General features: G+C 44.3%; 1 protein-coding gene across 2 annotated transcripts in view; it reads right to left on the bottom strand.

Annotated features, from left to right (window-relative positions):
• MFSD2B (MFSD2 lysolipid transporter B, sphingolipid) overlaps nt 1-17976 on the bottom strand; it is a 103177-nt gene extending 85201 nt beyond the window's left edge. For both annotated transcript variants that reach the window (XR_012751524.1, XM_075338792.1), the window contains exons 1-2: nt 17901-17976; nt 6461-6583 (exon numbers count right to left, since the gene is read on the bottom strand). Coding sequence is in view for 1 of the 2 variants with exons in the window: in XM_075338792.1 (XP_075194907.1) it covers nt 6461-6583; nt 17901-17969 (192 nt within the window). In the remaining variant the exon portion in view is untranslated. The remainder of the gene's footprint in view (nt 1-6460; nt 6584-17900) is intronic.
• Nucleotides 17977-18414: the final 438 nt, after the last annotated feature.

Genomic DNA, 18414 nt, shown 5'->3' with positions numbered 1-18414 from the left:
TTGTTGCTTCTTGAAAAAGTAACAAATATGATGCTAAAGCAACATTTTTGTGAAAAAAATGAAAATTTTCAATATGGCAACCTAAGCTTATCAAATTCTGTGAAGTACTCTTGGATTCAAACTGCTCACTATACACCTAGATAAAAGCCTTGAGGTGTCTTGTTTCCAGAATGGAGTCACTTGTGGGGGACCGCCACTGTTTAGGCACCTTAGGGGCTTTCCAAATGCAACATAGCGTCCGCCAATGATTCCAGCCAATTGTGCAGTCAAATGGCGCTCCTTCCCTCCCGAGCCCTGCTGTGCACCCAAACAGTTGATTTTCATCACACAAAGTATCAGCATACTCAGGAGAAATTGCACAATAAATTTTATGCTGAATTTTTTCCTTTTACACTTGTGAAAAAAAAGCTACCTGGTTGAAGTAACAATTTTGTGGTAAAAATGTATTATTTTATTTTCACAGCTCAACATTATAAACTTCTGTGAAGCACCTGAGGGTTCAGGGTACTCACCAAACATCTAGATAAATTCCTTCAGGGGTCTATTTTCCAAAATGGGGCCACTTGTGGGGGACCTCCACTGTTTAGGCACCTCAGGGGCTCTCCTAATGCAACATAGCGTACGCTATTGATTCCAGCCAATTTTGCAGTCAAATGGCACTCCTTCCCTTCCGAGCCCTGTCATGCGCCCAAACAGTTGATTTCCACCACATATAAGGTATCGCCAAACTCAGGTGAAATTGCACAATAAATTTCATGGTGATTTTTTTCCTGTTACCCTTGTGAAAAAAAAAGCTACCTGGTTGAAATAACAATTTTGTGGTAAAATTTTATTTTTTTATTTTCATGGCTCAACGTTATAAAATTCTGTGAAGCACCTGGGGGTTCAGGGTACTCACCAAACATCTAGATAAAATCTTTGAGGGGCCTAGTTTCCAAAATGGGGTCACTTGTGCGGGGTTTCTGCTGTTTAGGTACCTTAGGGGACCTCCAAATGTGACATGGTGCCCGCAATCTTTTTCAGCCAAATTTCCTTTCCAAAATTCAAATATTGCTCCTTTCGTTCCAAGCCCTCCCATTTGTCCAAACAAAGGTTTCAGACCACATGTGAGGTATCACCGCGCTCATAAAAAAGTGGTTAACAAACCTTGAGGTCAAATTTTTGGAATTACCTCTTGAAAAAGTGAGAAAATTGATGCTAAAGCAACATTTTTGAGAAAATTTATTAAAATTTTCAATATGACAACGTAACGTTAACAAAATCTGTGAAGTACCTGTGGATCTAAAATGCTCACTATACCCCTAGATAGAAGCCTTGAGGGGTCTAGTTTCCAAAATGGTGTCACTTGTGAGGGGTTTCTTCTGTTTAGGTACCTTAGCGTACCTGTAAATGCAACATAGTGCCCGCAATCTATTTCAGCCAAATTTGCTTTCCAAAATTCAAATATTGCTCCTTCTGTTCCGAGCCCTCCCATTTGTCCAAACAGAGGTTTCTGACCACATGTGGGGTATCGGCGCGCTCATAAGAAAGTGGGGAACAAGTTTTGGGGTCCATTTTGTTGTGTTATTTCCTCTAAAAGTGAATAAATTTGGGTTAGAGCAACATTTTTAGGTAAAATTTAATTTTTTGCTTTTTTTCATTCCACACTGCTTTTGTTCATGTGAAGCACCTGAAGGGTTAATAAACTTCTTGAATGTGGTTTTGAGTACTTTGGGGGGTGCAGTTTTTAGAATGGTGTCACTTTTGGGTATTTTCTATCATCTAGGCCTCTCAAAGTCACTTCAAATGTGATGTGGTCCCTAAAAAAATGGTTTTGTAAATTTTGATGTAAAAATGAGAAATCGCTGATAGACTTTGAACTCTTCTAACTTCCTAACAAAAAAAAATTTTGTTTCCAAAATTGTGCTGATGTAAAGTAGACATGTGGGAAATGTTATTTATTATCTATTTTGTGTCACAGAAATCTCTGGTTTAACGGTATAAAAATTCAAAAGTTGAAAATTGCTAAATTTTCTAAATTTTTGCCAAAATTCAATTTTTTTCATAAATAAACGCAAAAAATATTGTCCTAAATTTGGTACTAACATGAAGTCCAATATGTGACGAAAAAACAATCTCAAAATTACCAGGATCCGTTGAAGCGTTCCAGAGTTATAACCTCATGAAGTGACACTGGTCAGAATTGCAAAATTTGGTCTGGTCATTAAGGTGAAAATTAGCTCCGTCACTAAGGGGTTAATTGTACGAATGAAGGAAACTTTAGCTTTGGTCTTGGATGTGACTTCTCCAATGTTTGGATAATTTGCTGAGTTATCTCTATGGAAAGTTTGCCCAGATATTAACATTTCTCCTGTGATTTACAGTAGAAACATCATACTAAGAATTGTTTTCAATTGTTGTCATAATCTTAATATTTATCCAGTTTCTTATTTTAATCTTTTGCATCGGACGCAAATAGTTTTATTGCTTTTTTGCTTATTTTTGGCCAAAACAAATCTTTCCTTTTTTGCCTTTATTTTTTTACATTGTTTTGTGAACACTTCATTTTCAGGCTTTATACAATATAGTTCTGATGACACGAATTTAAGGTACATACACTCTTTTACATTCAAATTTCAGCACCAAGAAGGAAAACTTTGTGGACTTCTCGAAATTATAGGATGGATAGACATGTTAATGATATGCAAATTACAAAAAAGTATGCGCGTCACGTGCAGAAATCCCCACACTTACAGCGTCAACTGCTATCAATGAGGTTATTAATGGTTGCCTGAGGAATGTTCTGCTGTGCTCAATGTATTTGGCAAATAATCAAGATCCTCTGCTGGCAGCTCCTGTCTAATTACTGACAAACAATGTTCCAAATGTGCTCGATGGGAGACAAGTCCGGAGACGCTGCAGACCATGCTAGTACATTTAGGCCACACAGACTGCTCACAGTAAGGCTACTTTCACACATCAGTTTTTTTCCATCAGGTACAATCCGGAAAAAAACGGGTTAAACGGATCCGGTACCGCATCCGTTTTATCCCCATAGATTTGCATTGTTACCAGATTGTACCTGATGGCTTTGCATTGCATCCGTTTTTTTCCGGATGTGGCAAAATTAATTAAAGTGGCGGCCGGAGGCAACATGTCTTGCAACGTTTTTTGCTCCGGCAAAAAAAAACGCATCGCGCCGCGGCACATTTTTCAATGCATGCCTATGGACGCCGGATGCGGCGCGATGCGGAAAAAAACGCATCCGGCCGCCACATGCGGTTTCTTCCACTGCGCATGCTCAGTAGCATGCCGCAACCGGAAAAAAACGGACGGGCCGCATGTAAAAACTTATGCAAAGGATGCAGTGTTTTCACCGCATCCATTGCATAGGTTTCACAGCCGGATTGAGCCGCAGTGCTCAAACCGGATGTGTGAAAGTAGCCTAAGACAAGCAACATGTGGATTGTCATGTTGAAAGATGACTCCTTGGATGCTTTGGAGAAATGATCGCACAGCTGGTTTCAGGTAAAAATCAATATATTGCTGAGCTGTTAGTGCACCTAGAATGAAGACTACAGGGGTGCAACCATGGTATATTACGCCACCTAACACCATAATCCTGGCTGTAAGACTGTATGACGTTATCTTGTGAAGCTCTCTTCATGGAATTGCCCTCGTGGCTTTCAGAACAATATCTGGCTATCATTTCATCCATGAAAAAAGGAGAACTCATTGCTTAAGGGGATAGATCTCCATTCCAGACTCCATTGCTGTCTTGCTCAGCACCATAATAGCCTTTGAGGTCAATGGAACATCTGTAGCTGGCCGTCTGGCTTGTAGGTCAATGTTGTGCAGATGCCGTCTGATGGTTTGTGTAGACACTATTTGAGGCTTTGTATGTCATATAAAATTTCACTTGCAGTAAACAGTAGATAAAGGATTAATTGTGGAACCAGTAGTCTCGCGATTTCTCTAAAGACAGCAGGCCGCACGGAAACTGTACAGCTGCTGCCTTCCTGATCATTGTATACACAGCACTAAACAAGCACTATGTATGCAGTATAAGAAACGCTGTAAGCGATTCCTCCTCCAGACTCAGCGTTCAAGTGATCACCAGGATTAAGGAGTGAGCAGGAGCTGTAAGGTTTTAGCAGATCAGATCTGCCGTTCAGTCAGGAGGCGGAATTGCACCTGTCTGCCCAAGTTGCAGCAAAAATCAGCAATAAAAAAATGCATTTTATTGTTGAAATGCCCCTTAAAGCACTTTATCTCCTTATGGAAGTGAGGTGGGCAGCACAAGGTGTTAAATAATGAAAAAAAAAGCTACTGGCAGTCTGAAACGCTGTTTCTAGCCTGAGAAACATAAAAAACGTATATCTAATATATAAAGCTGAATGTGTGTGTGTGTGTGTGTGTGTGTGTGTGTGTGTGTGTGTATGTGTGTGTGTGTGTGTGTGTATGTGTGTGTGTGTATGTCCGGGATTGGCATCTGCACCGTCGCAGCTACAGCCACAAAATTTTGCACACTCACACGTCTGGACCCCGAGAGTGTCATAGGCTATGTTGTGAGGAGAAATTTTAACCCCACGCGTTCCAATTTACCAATCAATTTTGCCCCTATCTATATAATGGGGGAAAAGTGAAACAAAAAGTGTATCCGCACCGTCACATTTACAATTACGAAATTTTGCACAGACACCTCATGTGACCCAGTTACTCTCCAAAAAACATGCCTCTATTAAAGTAAATGGAGCCTAGAACTACAGGTTATTAGTAGGAGCTGTGATTGGTTGCTATAGAAACAAAAGACATTCATAGCATAAGAAGTTTATATGTGAGGTAATAAGATGTGGGTGGGGAGACAGAGAGAGAGAGGCAGACCTGGAAAGAGAGAGAGAGAGGCAGACCTGGAAAGAGAGAGAGAGAGGCAGACCTGGAAACACAGAGAGACAGACGGGCAGAGAGACAGACGGGCAGAGAGACAGACGGGCAGAGAGACAGACGGGCAGAGAGACAGACGGGCAGAGAGACAGAGCGGGGAAAGAGACAGAGCGGGGAAAGAGACAGAGCGGGGAAAGAGACAGAGCGGGGAAAGAGACAGAGCGGGGAAAGAGACAGAGCGGGGAAAGAGACAGAGCGGGGAAAGAGACAGAGCGGGGAAAGAGACAGAGCGGGGAAAGAGACAGAGCGGGGAAAGAGACAGAGCGGGGAAAGAGACAGAGCGGGGAAAGAGACAGAGCGGGGAAAGAGACAGAGCGGGGAAAGAGACAGAGCGGGGAAAGAGACAGAGCGGGGAAAGAGACAGAGCGGGGAAAGAGACAGAGCGGGGAAAGAGACAGAGCGGGGAAAGAGACAGACGGAGCACATTACTTGGCCAATTTAGTTAAATCTGTGTGGAATATCTGTGGTGTTGAAATATACGTTGTGAAATGCTTCTATTAGCTTAGTTTTTGCCTCTTAATAATTACATTTATATCTATTTGTTTTGTGGTTTTTGTGTGCAGAATACATTTTTGTTAATACATTCTATTTTGTTAACAACAGTTATTAACCCGGGCGAAGCCGGGTAGTACAGCTAGTTCAGTAAATAAAAATGATCTTGCAGAAAGAGTATCATAAAATGAATTTTAGGGGTCTGTAAAAAAAACCAAACATTAATATAAAAATTATGCTCATTGACGGAGAAGTTCATTAAGATATGGAGAACATTTATATTAAAGCAGTATTCCGAATGCTCCCTTTACCTATACAGAGTGGTATCTTTTAGAAGATATACAGGGCAAGTGGGGGAAATTAAAAGTCCAAACTTAGGGGAAATTAAAATGGTACCATGAAACTTGGGTGTCGAATAAAAAAATAAATAAATCTTTATTTTTATATAGCGCTAACATATTACGCAGCGCTTTACATACATCAAGAACACTGTCCCTATTGGGGCTCACAATCTAAATTTCCTATCAGTATGTCATTGGCATATGGGAGGAAACCCACGGAAACACGGGGAGAACATACAAACTCCTTGCAGATGTTGTCCTTGGTAGGATTCGAACCCAGGACCCCAGCACTGCGAGACTGCAGTGCTAACCACTGAGCCACCGTACCTCCCACTGTGGGTAAGAGGGATTGCATGGTGAACTATGGAGGTGATTTTTTTTTTGTTGGTTATATATCTGTAGAGGTTACTGGTTACCGATAGGGGTCAATGGATTTGGATGGATTTATTGACTATAATGTTGATTGCCCTCAAAGGAGGAATTTGTTTATTACGCATTTTGTCCGGTTTTCCTTATGATGTTTGATAATTTGAATAAAAATTTGTGATTAAAAAATTCTCAAAGTATCATGAAAAAAAAGATTTCAGTGACTGAGTAAACAAATGTAGAGATCATAAAGCCGCATGTGGGAACAAAAAAACATAAAATGCGCCTGGTCAAGAAAAAAAGAAAATAGCTCAGTCTTCTAATGGTTAAAATCTTACCTGAGCTACATCCAGGAGGTAAATTTGCAGGAAAAACGCTGCTGCACTCCCTGCTACCTGGTTGGGGGCTCCACCTATGGCATAAGAAACCTTCCTGAAGATGGAGAGTTTGTAGCGTTTGACCTGAAAGTGAAAAAAGGAAAAATATTATAAGAAACTACAAAGAAAGAGTTCTTTACAGTAAAAGAAGTGAAACAGTGGAATTCCATAAGACAGAAAAGGAAAAAAGAACAAACAAACAATAGAAGATGCATTATATTATAGGTACAGGTCTGCTTATCTGGAGAGCCAAATTGAAGATACTAAAAAAAAAAAAAAAAAAAAAAGTGGTGAAACAATGCTGGAAGTGTAAAGAACCCAGGACATTTCCTTCACATTCAGCAGCAATAAAATGTATGGATTTGTCCAGACAGCATTATTTTAAATTCTACCTCCAGCACAGAAATAAAGGAAATAATGGAGCAGTGAGTATTCAATTCTCCTGTATTACCGCCGTTATAAAAATGAAGATGTCCATGGAATAGGAAACATAGCTATAAACTTTTTTTTTTTTCTTTTGATCATGGCTTCAATGTAAGCCATTTAATGCCTATGCAGTGTTACTGGTCATACCCTGACAATACTATTTTTTTTTCTTTTAGAAGGGATTCTATCATTTACACAAGCAACTACCCAAAAATGTCAAAAGTAGAAAAAAAAACATCTGCTAATACGAAGATAGTAATTCTAAAGTGTCCTGGATCTGCATCCTTTATGTGACAGTAAGATGACCATGCCAACTCCGGGAGCAGGCGGAGCAGTGTGGGCACCGTTATCTGTCCGCCCCATAGAGGCAATTCACAGAAATACACCATAAGATTTCCTCTCTAGGTCAGTGTAATGGAAGGTGCAGCCGAAAGATAAGAGAAGGACGCAACCTATCTGCTGCCTGCATTTCCCAGAATCTATAGTAATGGTGTTTAGTAAGCAGTCACTACATAACCACATGGGGAGTCAGCAGCACAGCCGGTCACAATCCAGCTTACTGCATGTGGCCAAAACTGCGTGCTCATCCAGGCTTTAAAAATGAATGGCCACTGTATGGACTAGTAGGCATCTGACTATTGGCACCTTCACTGATCAGCTGATTGAATGGGCCCCTGACTTTTGGCATTGTCACTGATCAGCTGATTGAATGGGCCCCTGACTCTCGGCACCTCCACTGATCAGCTGATTTAATGGCCCCTGACTCTCGGCACCTCCACTGATCAGCTGATTGAATGGACCCCTGACTCTCGGCACCTCCGTTGATCAGCTGATTGAATGGGCCCCTGACTTTTGGCATTGTCACTGATCAGCTGATTGAATGGGCCCCTGACTCTCGGCACCTCCACTGATCAGCTGATTTAATGGCCCCTGACTCTCGGCACCTCCACTGATCAGCTGATTGAATGGACCCCTGACTCTCGGCACCTCCACTGATCAGCTGATTGAATGGACCCCTGACTCTCGGCACCTCCACTGATCAGCTGATTGAATGGACCCCTGACTCTCGGCACCTCCACTGATCAGCTGATTGAATGGGCCCCTGACTCTCGGCACCTCCACTGATCAGCTGATTGAATGGGCCCCTGACTCTCGGCACCTTCACTGATCAGCTGATTGAATAGGCCTCTGACTCTCGGCACCTGTTTAGCAGAATTAATGTACAATTTTAGAAACAAAATGACATGGGGTCCCCCCAATTTTCATAACCAGCACAGGTACTGCAGCAGATGCAGACTGCAACCCTCAGCTGTCAGCTGTCCTTTGGCTGGTTTTGAAAAAATAGAGTGGATACCACTCTGATTTTTTTTTTTAATTATTTGAACAAATCATTTTTAAAAAAATGACATAGGATACCCACCATTTTTAAAAGCCAGCCAAGGGAGAGCAGACAACTGGGGACTGATATTATTAGCGTGTGAAGGCCCATGGTTCTTTGACCCTTCCCAGCCTAAAAATAGCAGCCTGCAGTCGTCCCAGAGATGGTGCATCTATTAGATTTTATTTGAACGAACACCAATCTGACTGCAGCCCCTGTTCACCAATTTATAAAAAATTTATTTAAAAAAAAAAGATGCCGTAATCCATAACGATGTCTCACGACATTCTCCAAAAGTGAATCTAAAAGATATAAATAGAGAAACTGATTAATGAAAGACCAAAGACACCCTCATTCACCAATTTATTTCCCTGCAAAACGCCTAATCTGCTGTCCCACGTAATCCAAAAGGGGTTTCCACGACGTTTCAAGACTCACTGTCTTAGCCAATGAAGAACAGATGGTTCCTCATTGGCAGGGAAAGCAGGTACTGCAGACTGTGCTGTTTGAGAATCACTGCAGTGAACTGAGATGACCTTATGAGGTCACCTCAGGTCACTGCAGCAGGTCACACAGTAGTGTGTGAGCGGCCATAGGCAGAGATGAGCAGTGATAGCATGAGTTCATCGCAGTTCAATGGCCACGGTTCTCCTCATGCCAAGTATCCCAAAAGCCCTCTTGCAATACTTGTCGTGACAACTGCCGCGAGCAATGAACTGAAGCGTACTTTACACACAGAGATAAATCTTTGGCAGATCTGTGGTTGCAATGAAATCATGGACATATTGTTCCATTTGTACACAGCCACAAACCTGGCACGGATTGTCCACAATTTCACTGCAACCACAGATCTGCCGCAGATTTATCTCTGTGTGTAAAGTGGCCTTGAGTTGAACTCACGAATTTGCCGAAGTTCATTGCTGCAGGCTTTCTTGATACTTGGCACGAGAGCCGCAAGCACTGACCTGCGGTGAACTCATGCTGTCACCGCTCGTCCCTACCCATGGCCATTCACACACTGCTGTGTGACCCACTGCAGTGACCTGGGGTGATCTCATGAAGTCATATCAGTTCACTGCAGTGATTCTCACACAGCACAGTGCGTGAGGCTGCAGCAACTGCTATCCCTGGCAATGAGGAACCTTCTGGGACTGTGAGTCTTGGAATATCATGGGTCCCCTTTTGGATTATGTTGGTCCGTAGATTAGGGTTTTGCAGGGAAATAAATTGGTGAATGATGGTGTCTTTATTTCTTTAATAATTTTCTCTATTTATGTCTTTCAGATTCACTTACAAGGAACGTCGTGGGACGCCGTTATGGATTATGGCCGGCGGATTGTTTTAAGATACATTTTTAATAAATTGGTGTACAAGGGCTGTAGACGGGGGGGAAGGGGTGTTTGTTTGTTCAAATAAAATACTAAATAAATTATATATATATTATATATATATATATATATATATATATATATATATATATCTATATATATATGTATTGTGAGACTCATGTGGGATTAGTGGATGAGGGCAGGTATATCTCACCCCGGTATCGGTCCTATGTGACTTAGGGTACCTTAACACTTTAGCGATGCAGCAGCGATCCGACCAGCGATCTGACCTGGTCAGGATCGCTGCTGCATCGCTACATGGTCGCTGGTGAACTGTCAAACAGGCAGATCTCACCAGCGACCAGTGAACAGCCCCCAGCCAGCAGCGACGTGCAAGCGACGCTGCGCTTGCACGGAGCCGGCGTCTGGAAGCTGCAGACACTGGTAACTAAGGTAAATATAGGGTATGGGCCGGCTTGCTTGCCTCGTTTTTTGGCAGGTGAGGCGCAAAAGGCCTACTTTGATCTCGAGCCTGAAGCAGCGCATGACTTTGATAAACTAAAAGCCGAGATCCTTGCCCGGCTGGGAGTGCCGACGGCCGTGCGAGCACAGAGAGTTCACCAATGGACTTAGCCCGATAAACCACCACGGTCACAGATGTTCGACCTTATTCACTTGACCAAGAAATGGCTACAGCCCGAGGTTTTGACAGCGCCAGAGATGATACAAAGAATTGTCCTCGAGAAGTACCTAAGAGCTCTACCGCCATCTCTGAGAAAGTGGGTAAGACATGGAAACCCCACGACAGCGGATCAGCTAGTGGATCTAGTGGAGCGTTATTCCTTGGCAGAAGGACTTATGGACGATGCTACACTTCCTCGCTCTTCCCCTTCTCGACGAGGATCTGGTAAGACTGTTCCAGGGTCATGGGGAGGAGGAAAAAATCCTAAGGCAGTGGAGGAGGAAAACAGGACTGCTGGCCCTGTGAGGGCTAAGGTGCCAAACTATGGTCTTAGCAAGGGGCCCGTGAGGTGTTTCCGCTGCCAGGAGGTGGGCCACATTGCTGCGAACTGCCCTCTAACTACAGAACCGATGCAGTGCGATGTCACGGACTTTGAAAAACGCAGGGCTATGGTTGCACGGGTAGTGTGTGTTGCTGCATGTCAAGGCGATATAAAAAAACACCTGTGTGAAGTGTCCATTGATGGCAATACTGTTGTTGCGCTGTTGGACTCGGGGAGTGTGGTGACTCTGGTAAAGGCCAGTCTGGTAACAGTCCCGATGGGACAGTCAGATACATTTTCTATGACATGTGTGCATGGACACCCCTGCTCGTACCTCACAACGGTCTCCTGCATTACTACGCCCTATGGGTCTGTGCATCATCAGGTGGGACTAGTCCCAGAGTTATTACATGATGTCATTTTGGGCAGGGATTTTCCCCACTTTTGGCAGTTGTGGGAGAACCAATTAGTACCCCAGGGTAGCTGCACGGATGATCCTTCTCCCACACCTTGTGTGGGCCCGGAGCCACTAGAGGATGCCCCACAAGAGGGTTCAGAGGAGGAATCCGCTGAAAACAACCCCCTGTTCCCCTTTTCAGTTCTGGCGGGTGATTCCGATGAACCCGGGGCAGAGGTGGACACGGGTGGCTGTCCCCCTTCCTCTTGGCTGAATTCGGAAGTCCAGAAAGATGACTTCCAAAGTGAGCAAATGAGAGATCCTACCCTTTCTCAGGCTATAAAAAATGTTAAAATGATAAACGGGGTGCAGGTGGATGCAGGTACTAGGCTGTCTTACCCCTACATGGCCCTGGAGAATGACTTTCTCTATCAGATAGAGAAGAAGGGGGATGACACAGTACAACGATTGGTTGTGCCGAGAGCCTACAGGCGGAGAGTGCTGGACCTGGCACACGGACACGTGATGGGGGGACACCTGGGGGTCCAGAAAACTACCGAAAGGATATTACACTGTTTTGTTTGGCCAGGCATGCATCACGATATTCGCACCTATTGTGAGTCTTGTCCCGACTGCCAATTGTCTGCACCTAGGCCCAGTTTCTGTAGCCCATTAGTACCTCTGCCTATCATCGAGATCCCATTTGAGAGAATTGGGATGGATTTAGTTGGACCCCTCCCCAAGTCTGCACGAGGACACCAGCACATCCTTGTCATCTTGGATTATGCCACTCGTTCCCCCGAGGCCATCCCTTTGCGTAACACGGCCACCAAGACCATTGCCAAGGAGCTGGTCCATGTGTTTAGTCAGGTTGGTGTCCCAAAACAAATACTCACAGACCAAGGAACCCCCTTTATGTCCAAAGTAATGAAAGAACTTTGCAGGCTGTTACAAATAGCAGAGTTACGCACCTCCGTGTATCACCCTCAAACGGACGGACTGGTCGAACGGTTTAACAAAACTTTGAAACAGATGCTCCGTAAGGCGATAGACAAGGACGGGAAGAACTGGGACTACTTACTCCCGTATTTGCTTTTTGCCATCCGGGAGGTGCCCCAGTCTTCCACCGGGTTTTCTCCTTTCGAGCTTCTGTACGCCCGACGTCCCCGTGGACTGTTAGATGTCGCTAAAGAAACCTGGGAGGGACAGGTCACCCCGTTCAAAAGCGTAATAGACCATGTAACCCAAATGCAGGACCGTATTGCGGCTGTGATGCCCATCGTTAAAGAGCATATGATACAGGCTCAAGGAGCACAGAAAAGGATTTATGATAGGGGGGCCAAGATCCGTACTTTTGCACCCGGAGATAGGGTGTTGATCCTGGTCCCCACGGCAGAAAGCAAATTTTTGGCAAAGTGGCAAGGCCCCTTTGAAATTATGGAACGGGTGGGTGAGGTAAACTACAAAGTGTACCAGGCTGGTAAAAGGAAGCCTGAACAGATTTATCACGTGAATCTGATAAAACCCTGGAAGGACCGTCCAGCTCTGTCAGCAGGTCTGGCCCTCCCGGTCTGCAAGCAGACCATACCGGAGGTCGGGACTGCGGAGACTCTGTCGTAGCGGCAAAAGACAGACGTCAAGCAGTTTGTAATCAACAATCACGAGTTTTTCTCGGAAAAGCCCGGGCAGACCACTCTCATTAAACATGACATCATAACAGCGCCTGGGGTAACAGTTCAGGTAAAGCCCTACCGAATACCGGAAGCTCGGCGGGAAGCGGTCTCCCGAGAAGTGAAGACAATGTTAGAGTTAGGTGTAATCGAGGAATCGCATAGTGCCTGGTCGAGTCCGATTGTGTTAATACCGAAACCAGACGGCTCCATTCGATTCTGCAATGACTTCAGGAGATTAAATGCGGTCTCCAAATTTGATGCATACCCTATGCCACGGGTCGATGAATTAATAGATCGGCTTGGAAAAGCCCGGTATATCACGACCCTAGACTTAACGAAGGGCTATTGGCAGATCCCGCTAACAGAGGCCGCTAAAGAGAAAACTGCGTTTTCTACACCGGAAGGTTTATACCAGTATGTGTATATGCCGTTTGGACTACACGGGGCACCGGCAACCTTTCAAAGGTTGATGGACCGAGTCCTGAGGCCCCATAGGCAGTATGCTTCTGCGTATTTGGATGACATAGTCATATACAGCCTGGACTGGGAGACGCACCTCCAGAAACTACAGGCCGTGATTGAGGACCTGCGGGAGGCGGGTCTAACAGCAAACCCCAAGAAATGTCATATCGGGCTGGAAGAAGTCCGGTATTTGGGATACGTAATTGGGAGGGGAATTGTTAAACCCCAGATTGACAAGATACAGGCCATTCAGAACTGGCCGCAACCAGTCAACAAGAAGCAGGTGAGAGCTTTTTTGGGAATAGCCGGCTACTACCGACGGTTCATTCCCAATTTTGCGGCTACCGCTGTTCCCCTGACGGACCTTACCAAAGGCAAAGACTCTGTCATGATCAAATGGACCTCGGCAGCCGAAGAAGCCTTCCATAACTTAAAACTAGCTCTTTGCTCTCAACCTGTGCTAATGACTCCTGACTTCCGCAGCGAGTTCGTGGTCCAAACGGACGCTTCTGATGCCGGTATAGGGGCTGTATTGTCACAACTGAAGGATGGAGAGGAACATCCGGTCCTTTATCTTAGTCGGAAACTTAATAAGCATGAACGCAACTATGCCATAGTGGAAAAAGAATGCTTAGCCATTAAGTGGGCTCTAGAGTCCCTTAAATATTACTTGATTGGAAGGAAGTTCCGGCTGATCACTGACCATGCCCCTCTCAAGTGGATGCACTTGAATAGGGAACGGAATGGCCGAGTGACCCGGTGGTTCCTTGCACTTCAGGCCTACCGTTTTACAGTGGAGCACCGCCCGGGGGTGCGGATGGGGAATGCTGACGCCCTGTCTCGTGTGCACTGTTTTGTGGGTGCCGTTGCTCAGCTGCAGTGGTCTGAGCAGAGGGGGGGGGATATGTGAGACTCATGTGGGATTAGTGGATGAGGGCAGGTATATCTCACCCCGGTATCGGGTCCTATGTGACTTAGCCTGGTCAGGATCACCTGGCTACTAATGGATTAATGGGATGTGAAGGACGGAGGTAAAAGGAATCTGGGAAGTTGGGGGAGGGTCTCCATCTGGGCAACACAGTAAGCCTGTCTGTGTAGGAGACACTCGTAAGTTGGAGCAATGCTTGATGTTTGTATGGTTTAGCTGGAAGGGAGAAGCCCTCCAGTTGGTAGTTAGGATATCATCCTCTATAGTTAGTGCCGGACAGGCAAGGATTTGTTTTGTTGGTGTTTTTTTTTCTTTTGTTTATGCTTCACTGCAATAAACCTGACCAAGCGTCAGTTACACCTTGAATTCGGCTGTCTGCCTGAGGTGAATACGTGCCCTTTGAACCCAGCAAAGGCGATCCCGGAGCGTGTTATCACAGTGTGTATATATATATATATATATATATATATATATATATATATATATATATATATATATATATATATATATATATATATTTCTGCTGGATTATTAGTGGGGGTGTCTTCTAGATGCCCACCCATTACTACTACCAGGACTTGGTGCCATCTATTTTTTGTTCAAGAATAAATGTGGATTGTTGGTCATGGAAAAATAATAAGACATCCCCTGAAAAGAAGCCTTAGCCCATGTTTCCAAGCAAAAGACTCTTTCTTACTTTCAGAGAAACAATGGTATGCATAACTGAAGCTCTACTCTAATACCCGGGACCATGAATAACATCTGTTCTCAGTTTTTACTGAAATGGGCACCCAAGAACTCTAACAGAGGTAAAAGGATCCGGGAGTAAAGATGGGGAAGGGTATGTGCGCACGCTGCGTTTTAGGTTTGAGAACAAAACTGCACCCTCTGCCAGACTTTGACAACTGTAAACACTGCGTTTCACAAAAAAATGCAGTAAAAATGCATGTGTTTCTGCCGTGTCTTTGCTAATGCGTTTTTTAAAGGAGAAAAAAATGATAGGATATTTGATAGATATCTAGAATAGATGGATAGATAGAAAATTAGATAGAAAGGATAGATAGAAAGAAACAGAATAGCTTGATAGAGGGATAGCTAGTTTGGCCAGCTGTCTTTTTAATTTTTTGGCATGGGGTCCCCCCATTTTTCATATACAGCACAGGAACAGCAGCAGCTGCAGGCTGCAACCCTCAGCTGTGTGCTGTACCTTAGCTGGTTATGTAAAATAGAGGGGATCCCACGCATTTTTAATTATTTGATTAAAAAACCAAAGACATGGGGTCCCCCATTGTTTTAAACCCAGCCAAGGTACAGCAGACAGCTGGGGGCTGATATTATTAGGGTGAGAAGGGCTATTGTTATTTGGCCCTTTCCAACCTAACAATAGCAGCCCACAGCCACCCCAGAAGTGGCGCATCCATAAGATGCGCCAATTCTGGCGCTGGGCCTGGCTATTCCCGTTGCCCTGGTGCGGTGGCAACCAGGGTAATAAAGAGTTAATAACAGCCCACAGCTGCTAAGTCCTAGATTAGTGGTGGCAGGCATCTATGAGACCCCACCCCTTCACTAATCTGTAAGTGAAAGTAAATAAACACAAACCAAAAAATCCTTTATTTGAAATGAAAGACAAAAAAGCACCCTCTTTGACCACTTTATTAACCCCCAAACACCCCTCCAGGTCCGAAGTGATCTACATGAGGTCCCATGACGCTGCCAGCACTGATACGTCTGACGCTCACAGCGAGTGCCATATAACAAGACTGCCCGCTGTGAACTCCACACAGAAACTGAAGTGAGTTGCGCTATCACCGGTGACGTCACTCAGGTTAGCTGTAGCCACAGCTTGAGTCCTGCACCTGTGACAGCAAATCACTCGAGTGACTGAAGTGAGCCGCGCGATCAGCGGTGCTGTCATTCAGGTGATTTCCGGTCACAGGTGAGACCTCCACTTGTGAGCGCAAATCAGGCTGTGACTGAAGTGAGACGCAGATAGAGGACCCACCTGAGAGTGACGTCACAGTTGATAGTGCGGTTCACTTTCATTTCCGGCCTGAAGCTCACAGCGGTGAACCCGTGATGTCACTGCCATGACACATGTCGTACTATGGGGCTCGCAGCCGACATCAGGGGTTCACCAGAGTTAATTCTCATCATGCAGCTCTGTCTGCACTCACAGCAGGCAGTTTTGCTCCATGACGCTTGCTGTAACAGGACAGAGATGTAGCAGAGCTGAATCGCTGTAGGACCTCATGTGGGTTACTTCAGACCTGGAGGGGTGTTTGGGGGTTAATAAAGTGGTGAAAGAGGGTGCTTTTTATTTTATTTCAAATAAAGGATTTTTTGGCTTTGTGGTTATTTACTTTCACTTACAGATTAGTAAAGGGGGGGGGGGTGTCTCAGACACCTGACATCACCTAACCTAGAGCTTAGTAGCAGCTATGGGCTGCTATTAACCCCTTATTATCCCAATTGCCACCGCAACAGGGTAAAGCAATGAGGAAGCGCAAAAATGCTGCAAAAAGTATGCTCATGTGTTTTTCCATCTTTTTTAATAAATTAAACTAAAAATTTATGAAACATGTATTGTAGGCAAAAGACACAAATCTGCACCAAAAATGCAACAACAAATAAAACGGAGAAAAACCTGCTTTTGCAAGCAGCTTTTTTATTGACAAGAGGGCAGGCTGCAGAGAAAAAACACAGGAAACAAAAAAAACAACTGTTCAGACGTTGCTTTTTGCTGCTTTCCCTTCTGCAGGCAAAATATGCTCTTTTGGCAATAAAAAAAAACCTACTTACAAAAAAAAAAAATTCTGCTTTTTTGTTGCACTTTTGCAGTAGGTATATGTGTTATTTGTCTGCAGGACATGTTTAATAAACTTAATTCACCAAAAATGCATTAAAAATGCAGCAAAGTTTTTGTAAAGTGGTGAAAAAAATGCCCAAAGAACGGACATGATGCAGTTTTCCAAATCAGTAAGGAAAAAAAACAATTGTGCAGATTTCTGAAATCTCATTGATTTTGCTGGTTCTGTAAAAAGCAGCTTTAAATTTGCATTAAATATAGCAGCAAAAAATAAAAATGCTGCACAAACGCAATGTGTGAACATAGCCTAAGGGGTTTTCTGGTTTCATCAAATAAATCAGATAATTCTTATTGAGATTTCATTTTCTAATATCCTTGTATCACAAATGTCCACATCTCTGCTTGCTGCAGTAATTAACTTTCTAGTGATCATCATGCTCAGTACATACAGGGGCACAGATTTGGGAATCTGCCCCCCCCCCTTCCCCGAGCCCATCAAAAAATGAGGACAAAGAGGAGTTTTTCGTTCTTAGTAAACAATGTATAAAATGACAGCAAGCAGAGATCCTGAAGACCAGAAGATACCAAAATAATTACATTGGGAAACCGAGACATTTTTCACCAAAGAATAAAAAACTCCTTTAAGCGATTAGGCAGATGGTGGAGGGTGGGTTTGGGGGATTTTAACTTTTGGGGTCTGGGTCTTTTCACTGAAATCTATTGATGACCCTAATTGATCTCATCTAGATATACAGAACTTCTCATCTGTAAGACCTCTGCTTGCTGTCAGGCAATTGGAACTTCTTCCAATTCTTCTATCTTTTAAAGCACTATACAGAGCTAACACTTCTCACAGCCTACAAATAACCAGAGATGTCCTGTATACAGCTGATAGTGTGTGCAGCGCTGTACTATATAGGGACTATTAGTCGCAGCATGTACCTCACTGTATTATAAGGCTTTGAGAACACAGACACAGACTGCAGATGTGGCACCCACCTGTCTCCGGGGCAGCAGCCTCTTGGTGTTGGGGGTCAGTGAATTCAGCTCCTGGGCTCTCTCTTCCATGTCAGGAGTGGAGTGAGCAGGACAAGTGCAGTGCGCCGTGCAGCCACTAGAGGGCGAGGAGGAGGCGCTGTGTATAGGAGTCCAGCAGCTCCTGTGCAGGTCTATGATGAGCCATGACAGTTCCACACACTGCAGGGATGACCGGGACATATCCTACAGGGTCATTACATATCCTACAGGGTCATTACATATCCTACAGGGGCATTACATATCCTACAGGGGCATTACATATCCTACAGGGTCATTACATATCCTACAGGGGCATTACATATCCTACAGGGGCATTACATATCCTACAGGGGCATTACATATCCTACAGGGTCATTGCATATCCTACAGGGGCATTGCATATCCTACAGGGGCATTGCATATCCTACAGGGGTATTGCATATCCTACAGGGGCATTGCATATCCTACAGGGGCATTGCATATCCTACAGGGTCAT

Source organism: Anomaloglossus baeobatrachus, chromosome 3 (genome assembly GCF_048569485.1).
Source record: "Anomaloglossus baeobatrachus isolate aAnoBae1 chromosome 3, aAnoBae1.hap1, whole genome shotgun sequence".
NCBI classification, from domain to species: Eukaryota; Metazoa; Chordata; class Amphibia; order Anura; family Aromobatidae; genus Anomaloglossus; species Anomaloglossus baeobatrachus.
Note: the sequence above shows the minus strand (reverse complement) of the source record. Positions and strands in the feature narration are given on the sequence as shown.